Source organism: Mya arenaria, chromosome 9 (assembly GCF_026914265.1).
Source record: "Mya arenaria isolate MELC-2E11 chromosome 9, ASM2691426v1".
NCBI lineage: Eukaryota > Metazoa > Mollusca > Bivalvia > Myida > Myidae > Mya > Mya arenaria.
This window is the reverse complement of record NC_069130.1, coordinates 136,823-147,123: the sequence shown is the minus strand read 5'-3', so window position 1 is coordinate 147,123 and position 10,301 is coordinate 136,823. Positions and strand designations below refer to the sequence as shown.

The 10,301-nt window shown below is 35.7% G+C and overlaps 1 protein-coding gene across 1 annotated transcript; it reads left to right on the top strand.

Annotated features, from left to right (window-relative positions):
* Positions 1–8,135: 8,135 nt before the first annotated feature.
* Positions 8,136–10,080, top strand: LOC128202774 (uncharacterized). The gene is made up of 2 exons (XM_052903912.1): positions 8,136–9,027; positions 9,269–10,080. The coding sequence occupies exons 1-2, from the start codon at positions 8,136–8,138 to the stop codon at positions 10,078–10,080; spliced, it is 1,704 nt and encodes a 567-aa protein (XP_052759872.1).
* Positions 10,081–10,301: the final 221 nt, after the last annotated feature.

Sequence of the window (10,301 nt, the reverse complement as noted above, 5' to 3'; positions counted from 1 at the left end):
TTTTTGCATAATTATTGGAGTGAACCATAAACCATTTGTTTAATAATTTCCCAAAAAAATACCGTTCATTGGAAAGTGGCTTCTGGGACTGAATTACACATCTAGAGGCTGGTATGGGCTGTGCAATTCCGAACAAAAATGTTATTTTGTATTTGTTTAAACGTACAATGTCTGTTGTACTGATATAACGAAATGACGCTTTACAATAACTAGAACATGAGTTCACAACAATTGAGTGCAGAGTATACTTAGTGCTAAATGTTTTTACTTACTTGTTGTTAATTGTTTGAATTAAAGCATGTTTTACCATCACTGACCATTGGCTCCTTTCCATAATTGTAGGTCAGGAAGTTTAATGGTTTGTGATTTATAAAACGTGCTAAAGATGCAATTGTTGACATTTTCATTGCATTGTATGAGATACTGCGCCGGATGAGGTCACTTTATTGAATACACAGTGGTTACGATCAGTATTTTCTTTATAATAATTGTGTGTACACAAGTTGGATTTCATTATATCCTTATATGGTATTGGAGGTCGTGAAACACTAGTCAGTTTTATTTTTCAAATCGGTCAATTGACTATTGAATATATATGAAAACGTTTAAGTGATCTCTCACCTTTACAGAAACGATATTATAAAGCACTACCACAATTCGACTATAACATGACTTCGCATAGTATATTAGTATATTTTACAGATGATCACCTCAAAACCTACAGAATTTCGACAAGTGTTGTTATTTTTAGGAAATATATCGAATAAATAAAACATCTGAATCGAAGGATTTCACAATCATAAGCTCAACTATTTTTATTGTAAGAAATTGCAATGTAACTTTTAAACTGTTAAAGATATGCCCTTAGAAATGTTCACAGTACTGTATTGGGGATAGCCGTATTATGTACTGGGGATAGTTTAAAAGTTGAGAAATGTGTCCTGGTGATAACATGTAAAATAGGACAAAGATTGATAGTAACACTGTTAATATACAATATACATGAATGTCTAATTCGAACTATCAAATAATCTGCAAAAGGTGAGAGTACAATTTGATAAGAAATTATTGAGCAAACTTTAGTTAACAATGAGTTTGATCCATGCTCTCCTAATCAACGTATATATGCAAGCTACTTTTAAAAATATCACGGTTGATCACAATACATACTTTCTCACTGAAGTGAACGAGCAGAGACCATTATTCTGTTCTAAGTACAAGCAACATCGATCAAAGCTTAGAAAAAAGCTTCACGTGTTCCAAATTTAATCACAATATCTCATTCCCTACTGGTGACTTTCTGTGTGCAAAAACGTACCTACTTGATTGACAAAGCAATACTATATATATATAAATAGCAAACACCACATAAATTCTACGGCCATATATTTTGTGTTCCTCAATAAATCAGAAAACCGGCGTATTTCAAATATTTAGATATTTGCGACTCGAACGTTGATGCATGTGAAAACACATCATGGTTAACTAACCTGTATAAATAAAACAGTTTTAAGTGCATACAGATACAAAAAACAGCAACATTTGTTTTGCTCTCATCCCTCGATATGGACAACATCAAACAATTTCCCTCGAGATCGCGGATAGGTAAATGACCGTAATCATTATCACAGTCTCGTTATTCTAAATACATCGTGACTATCCTCAGTCCACTTAATAGCTATCCCCTTTGCAGTTATTTATTTGCTTCATCTATCCCCAGTACACCGCCAGGGCATCAAAAAGTATGATTTTATCCGTAACAACAAAACATATCGTATTGATATCTTACACATTACTAGAAAATGTAACTACATGAAATCGCTTGATTCAGTTTTTATTCTTATTTTCAATTTGTTGATTTATGTTTGAAATCGTACCACATAAATGAACATTTGTGAGCGATCATGCAACTTTCGGCGAGAATTGGCCTATTATATAAAAGAGGAGACACATTTCCATCAAAGTAGTATATTGCACAGGATCAAGTTATTCAAAACTCTTCAATTTTGATAAATATATCACCATAAAATACAAAAAAATGATAGAAAACTTTCCATGTGTCAAAATCAAACGCTTATCGATTTATCACTTTTTGAGCTATATCCGGTGTCCGTTCCCCCACACGGACGTTGACAAAAACGCATATTCATAGTAAAGACATCATTGTCAGTACTTCCTTTTGTTGCAGAAATTTCTGTAGAAAAGGAGAGAATAAGTAGAAAGAGCACATTTACGATAGTACTTCCAAACCAATATGTATAACAATGTTCTTTCAAAGAATAACATACACATATACTGCATATTCAAAAAAATTTCTTCCGAGTGATATTCTCCACAAAAAACTTGTATATATAAAACCTGAAGTAAATTCAACACGCTGGTCATCTCGAGTGGGATTTTATGTGTTGTGATTCATGTTTAGGTAACAGACGTCCAGTTATTTAATCAGGGGCTTCAACGTGTTTTGTGTTTTCCGAATTTTAAGTGAGGGGAATGTGTGATGCGGAATGAAATGGCGGTGTTCGAAGCGATTTTGGTGTCTTGGGAGGTTATTTTCACCTGGTAAGTGAGTTATATAAATTTTCTCGCCACAAAAATACGCCTACTCGGAGGCCACAGGTGTAAGCTTCTCTCAGCTTTTTAATCTATGTTTATAGAGGCCTTAAAAAAGAGGTTATAATGTATAAGCTGAACGATTTCTTGTTTACAAAGTGAAAATAGAAAACTGCGCGACTTGAAACTGTGTTTTAGTCAATGTGTACCATTTTTTTACCTATTATAGCTATTTTTCATTAATATTTTGCATATTGTTTTCTTTTCGACGGCATGTACACTTACATGGGCATTATACGGCCGATTTTTGTATGTTAAAACACCTTTAAAGTTGGGCAAGGAAGTTGTATGCATTTTTGTGTGTGATGCAGAATCAGAATAAGCGTGCGTTAATAAAAGTGTAATTAAGACACGAGCTGTAAGATATGTTTATATTTGTAAAATAAGGCAAATTGTTACCTAATCAGAACGTACCACGTATTTGTTATGCAAAATAACCTACCAGATACACATGTACACTATTTTAGCAATTCATATGTGTGGTCATTAAATTAATACACTTTATATAAATGTACGAACTCTTGATGTAACACGGGCGTCTCGCAATAGGCAAATAAAATGAATGCAAACATTATCAGTCTGATACATTATACCACGGAAATCACAAAAATACGTTTAAAAACAGTGGTAGTCTACCCCCACCCCCACCAACCCCTGCAGTTGTCTGACAATGGAGCATTGGGCACAACGCTAAATTACAAAATATATTCATTAAATAACATAATATAATATAATATAATATAATATAATATAAATGGTAAAATACATCGATTAGAGTAAAGCTGGGAGGAAACACCGGGATACCAGCAGTGCGCCAACACTAAGCTTACCGGGCGGCCGATCAATACTCACACACATTGCAATACTACACACTACACACATCTACCCATTAACCCCACTGTCACTCCTGCCGTTTACGACTGCAAATATTAGAGGAAACCTAGGAGGAAACATGCTTCCTGTGTGGGGGCTCGGACTCACGACCGCCAGAACACCAGCACGGTCCCCAAACCAACCGAGCACCCGGCGGCCGGTTCTTAGCCACTCACATTACACCGACCATATCTTCTGTTACAATCTCTCACACGGATGAGACGGGTTTCTTGGCGGGGATACCCCTTCCGCATCCTCACTAATGAACGTTTAGTATAATTCTTTCACACACGATCGTTTTATTTTTTGCAGGAAGAGAACCCTGCCACATAATTCCCTGACATTTTTTGGCTTAAATTTTTCAATCAGCCATGCTGATGGTTGACAGCTGTTTCTATCAGTTGAATTTTTAAGTCACAATATCTCCCTTAGCCAGGCGGTGGTCCGCAGTCAACCAATCCATCTTTCCAGTCACAATGCGTAAGTCATTGTGATGCACAAACAAATTTAACACGTCTTCATCTCCATCTCAGGTGTCAATCACTTTAAGTAGTGTTTACAAAATAATCATACAGTCCCTATCACGTGTCTGCTATGTGAAGGCAGTGGTCGATACTTTATCGGTTAACAAGGAAGAAAACATTTCAAATAATTTTTTAAATGAATTCTAAAATCCGCAATGACAACATCCGAAGAATACACAAATTCGTGACCTTCGTTTTGAATGGAAAACAGTGAGAATAAATATCTCCAAAATCATATGGAAATATGATTTTTTTCTGTCTTATATTCCCGAGAGTATTTGAATTCTTTGTTCATAACCATAAACCCATTACTAAAGGACTATATTTGGCACCTGGTAGTGTCATTTATATATGAATATGTTTTTTTTCTAAAATGTCCAATTTTGCGATGAATTTTGGGTGTCAAGCATTCACGCGCTCAATATTGTTTGTGAAACGAAAAACACTGGTTCAGTCACAATTATGTCATTTTTAAGGCTCAAAGCCGTTTTGAAAAAAGTAGTGATAACTGTATACGCGCATACATGTAGCCTTAATAGGGCTCTTTTTTAGGGCCCGTATAAGTTTATATACAATACAAGTGTTGATAGCAGCATCGCATATACACTACATTTATGTTAAGACTAAAGTTTCGCGTGTACAAACTTTATTATTGACACGTTTTTATAACAAAATTGTCAAAATTGTGTTTTGATTATGCTTTACACTTGGTCGCATCTAAAAATGTGTTTTGTATACTCATAATTACCAGACTTGAAAAGTGTTGCACCAGAAATGTTGATAAAAATGAACATATTTAAATCATTTGTTACTCATGGGCTAAAGGTTTATAGTTAAATAACATTCTTCTTCATATCAAGTCAAATGGCATAATCGTCGAAATTGTAATAATGATACTTTATACTTTTCAAAATTGTTATTCTTCTTCAAAGGATTATGTAAATATTTGCTGCCATTTTAATTGCAACATTCGAACATTTATATTTTATTAGTTTGGCTTTTACTTATTTCGGCAATGATGACAGCTCGAGTATCAATAAAATGATTAAAGAGCAAGCATAAATATCCATACACTTCATAAATTGTTATCTGATGGCTTTTTTATCGGAAGAAAACAAATGTATAATAAATCAACGAAAAAAAAAACGAATGTATTATTTTATTCAAGTTTAACCACGGTAGAGTATAAAATAGTGCGTGAGACTATTTGATAAGCTATGCCCGCCCTATATCATTCCGAAAAGGATATATCCATTATTTTTCGTAAGAGGTGGCGCCACTTGGCTTTGCAAGTTTTGACATACGCCCCTCCACCCAACATGAGATATGGAAGCTTTGGCTATTTCTAGTGTGAAAGAGGGTAGTTTGATGTTTTGATTTATGTTTTCTCTGCAATATTGACATTAAAAAATAATTTGGCAACTTAGAGGGTAGGGGTTGGGGATGCCATTGTCCCCTTCTCCCAATCCGCTTCTGCCGATTGTCCCGGTAGTCATAAACAAACCTGTGTCGCCCTGAGAGTAAACTTTGTTTGATCGATGCGACCATTTATATGCAAACAGAAAGCGAATTAAACCTGGATTAAACGGTGGTATGTCTATATTGTCAATTTAGCATAGTATAACTCGCTATTTGTTCATTATAAGTATTATCATTGCTGTGTTATCTGGTTGATTTACTTTCTATCGGATTCTCAAGGTATCGTGTAATTTTGAAACTTGCTTGCTTAAGTCAAGCGGGCGTTGTGGAGCTGTTTTAAACACGGTAAAACATAATGTAGTACTTTACTTGTTACATAACGTTAGATAGCTACCCGCGTCAATAACTCAAGCCTGGTATACAGTATTAGGTAGATTCTAATTTGTTACTGTCAACAAGAGCAACAAGGTATATGGCATCCTCATCACTTTAATATCTAATGGAAATTTAAAATTTTGTTGTGAACGAGATATGCTTTGAATATAACACACACTAAATGGGCAAACATTCAGACCGGTAGGGTTTTCTCTGTTGTCTCCAGAGTGTATCATAATGCTTGTTATTACTTGCAGTCATTTGGTTAATTTGTGTTTAAAATAAGTTCTATGCATAAACCTAAATTATCCGTGAACAAATAAAGCTGCTAGACCCTCATCTCAAACACTAACTTTCCGTTGATGATATTGTTCAGCTTTAGGACAATAATCAAAGTAAGAATTGTGCACACCTATATTTTCAAGGCCAAGTTTCTCGAAAATACTCAAGAAAGTCATATATAAAGGAACTAATTCAACTCTTTTAACCTGATTGCAGCCTGGCATCGTTCGAAATATTAATGTTATGTTTTGGTTTTAACCACGTTATCACATTAATTATGTTGATGTACATGGTTGGTGAATATGTAAAAGGTTTTATCTTGTCGATCAAAAACAGTAATTACTAGAAAAATATAGAGAGTCGTCAGAGAGAAAAGAACATTTGTTGTCATCGTTTGAAAATAGTGTCATATAGTTTGGCTATAATGTCGATCGGTCGGTCGGTTGGCCTCTCGGTCAGTTTATGGTATGGGAGACCATGTTTTATATTCACAATTACTCGAGAACAGTTTGACCTAGAACCATAAACGAAATTGGTAGTTTACTCTTTTCTATTATGTTACCCCTGTTATTTTCGAGGTCAAAGTTCAAGGTTGAGCCAACAATTCACAGAAATCATTGTTTGCACAATAAATCAGGGTTTACATAGACCATGGAACATCAGTAGTAGGCTGCCTTTGACCCGTATATTATCTAATTGGTAAGTAGTTTCAAGGTCAAGGTCATGGTCAAATACAAAACGATGATCAAAAGCGATGAAAATTGTTTTGAGGTCAGTAGGTCACAGGTCAATATCATAGTAAACAACCTTCGGAAAATGTGGTCCACACAATTGAATAAAATATTTTGATCCAGAACTATGAAATCTTAGTGGTGATTTTTTTCCTTTTAAAAAGGATTACACTTTTGTTTTTAAGGTGAAAAGTTAAAGACACGATAAGAAGTCTAGGAAACTTTGGCAAGCAAATCAACTCGCAAAAGCTATTACCTAGGACCAGGAAACTTCGGTGGTATGTTGTTTTGACCAGTTATGAAACTCTTTTGTTTTCGACAGTAGTTGAACGTTCGAATGTTTGGCTATATTTTCATGAAAACATTGTGCTGACATTAGTGATCACTAGTAGTACAGACGAAATGAACCCAGAATTTAAGATATACAAACATAAATTCCTTAACAAATATATAGCTTTAAATAGAGTGAATATATTTGAGTAAAAGCCTTTGAATTTTCTAGAAACGGGGGCCGGGTGAACTCCTTTAGCACCGTTCAATATTACCCTTAATGCAAAACGGGCTATAGAGTGGCGTTTTATCTTGTAAACTCATTAATTCAAACAGTGAGAATATCTCAGGATCAAATCCGCCGTTAATTTGTCAATAAACCTCCAAAATGTTGTTGCTTTTATATTATGTATGAGACTATTAGCTTTTGCATCGACGAGCTATATCAACTCGTTTTGAACGTTAAATAATCTACTTATTATGTTTATTAAAGAAAACGCTCATTTGTTAATTAGATTCCATAATTTACAAGTCAAGAGGTGCGGATGGACGTGTGCAAACTTATTTAAATGAACTAGATACAGCCTCCGCCATAATACCATGTCGAATATTATGTTATTAATAAAGATCGGGTAATACAAGTGTGTTGAAAAAACGTTGTGTTTCGATCGTTTCATTTATGTAAGGACTTAGCCTCTCAAAAGGATCGTTCTTTATTTAAAAAAAATAAAATATGTTTGTTTTTTCCTCTTGATTGTAAATGGACAAAACGTTAACTATTCAATTAAACTTAACATTGGAATACTACAACTAAAACTACAATGAAACGCCAAGTTACCATGATTACGAATGAAATTGTTTATAGACACAAGGGAGTCTGTGAAAATATGAGTGGGGTGGATAAACAAGTTTTCTGGAAATCAACCCCACACTTACACAGACACACATTTATAAATAAAGTGTTTGATATGATCTTTTTTGTTAGTTTCGTTCTGTAGATCCCTTCCGAATAGTTTAGTTTGTAATTTAGGTACACCATCTCCGGTAAATGGAAGTTTCCGGCCGAAGAGCCAATCTAGATATAGAAGCAAGTTCGGCTGAAGTGACGCCCCTCTGTGAGCCATGCAGGGCTGAAGGTAAAGAATTGGAGGCCCATGGATTCTGCAACAACTGCAAGGAGTACATGTGTCCATCATGCATCAAAGTCCACGGCAAACTGACGGCCACGAAACATCACAATGTTCTTGCCAAGCAGAAAATGCCAACTCATTATCCGTCAAGTAGAAAGCCTGCAGACGTCTCAGGGTTGGAGCTTTGCAAAGACCATCCATCAGAAGCAATTAAGTTCTTTTGTCATGAACATGGACAGTTAGGTTGCGGGGATTGCATTGTTTTAAACCACAGGCGTTGCAAGGTTGATTACATACCGGAAGTCGCTTCTTCTTTTATAGCGAGCAGTAAGTTTAAGGTTATCGCTGACGAGGTGGCAAAAGTTGAGACAGTTTTAAACACTTGGGAAAGAAAACTTATTTCAGACGAACAGTCGGTGCTTGACATAAGTAAAGTCCAGTTGAAAAAAATAAAATATTTTAGAGCTGAAATCAATGAATATCTTGACAAACGAGAAAAGGCGCTTGTCAAATCCATAGACAATGCACGAAAGAAAGACGCAGACCTTATACGGAGATTGCTGGAAGATATACATGCAGCGAAATCAATGCAAGCTAAAGCGAAAGCTAGGCTCGAAGATCCAAACAAGAACGCTTACCAAATTTATGTAACAGCCAGACATGCACAGAATATGGTAAGCTATATGCAAAATTTGATAAAGAAGGTTGAAACGGAAAAAACCGTGACGCATTATAAGTTTAGAAGAGATAAGGAGACGGAAGACCTACTTTACTCGGAGCACGCGGTAGGAACAATAGTTGAACAAATAGGTAAGTGAAGAAACTGAAAAACTGGGGGATCAGAAAATTAGATCAATAACAAACCAAAAACACATTTAAATTTGAAATTATGTTCAAATAATAAGGTAAGTAAACAAATTTACTCGTATTTGCTATTTTAGAAACCTGTTTCGCATTAATCAATATTATTATTATTATTATTATTATTATTATTATTATTATTATTATTATTATTATTATTATTATTATTTTAATTATTATTATTAAACAGACTTCTTGACCGCTAAGTGGAACAGGACGACTTACATCACCATTACAACACCGGAAGATACAGGCACTTGCCAAATAACATGCTCAGCCTTGCTCCGGCCAGGTATTTTCCTCCTTGCTGACTTAAACAACCTTTGTCTGAAGACCTTAGACCTGAAGACCGCTACGATCATGGACCGTCTGTCGCTGGATGGTGAACCCTGGGGTGCCTGTCTGCTGCCGGGGGACAGGGCCGCAGTCACACTACCTGGTGAGACTCAGTCCAAGATACAGTTCATCAGCACAGGGAATGCATTGGAAACTGATAAATGCATTACAGTTTCGGCATGGTGTAAAGGAATAACACATGATGATGCCAAACTTTATTTGACATTTACGGGCTCGTTGCCTCGACTAGAAGTAAGAACATTGAGCGGAGATGTTTTACAAACCATTAACAATACAACCCTTCGACAAAGTGTATTCCATGATCCGCAATATTTGACTACCAGCCACGACGATATCAGCACGATTTATGTATCAGACAACGACAGTCACACTGTGGTCCAGTTGAGCCTGCAGGGTGAGCTGCTGCAAATATTCTCCGACCAGGATCTAATTAGACCATGCGGTCTTGTGGACGTGGGTGGGGGCCAGGTGCTAGTCTGTAGCCATGACACCGACAATGTGATGGCAATAAACGTACTTGACGGGATAAAGAGGAACATGTTGAAATTTAGAGGTCCGTACTCAGTGGCTTATTGTCCATCATATAATTCAGTTGTCATTGGAGGGTTTCGTGATCAGATGCCAGTTTACATGCTTCAAAAGTAGCAGCTACACGAAAATTAAATTTTGATGCATGTCCGTGTCTAAATGTTTACAAATCTAGTATGTTTTCTTGAATAATCTAAGGAACTTTAAAATAAGTTTAATACGCTTTCTTCATACGTTCACATGTTCATTTAAACGCACAGAAGATTGATTATAATGGAACATGACCACTTAAGAAGTCATTTAAGTGAGGTTTTAAAATACGGATATATCACTTGGAG

What these genes read in the sequence shown, in the direction of transcription:
- LOC128202774 (XM_052903912.1), top strand. Translation starts at nt 8,136, where the DNA reads ATGGAAGTTTCCGGCCGAAGAGCCAATCTAGATATAGAAGCAAGTTCG. An exon ending in AACAATAGTTGAACAAATAG is followed by an intron (nt 9,028 to 9,268) that starts GTAAGTGAAGAA and finishes ATTATTAAACAG; the next exon opens with ACTTCTTGACCGCTAAGTGG.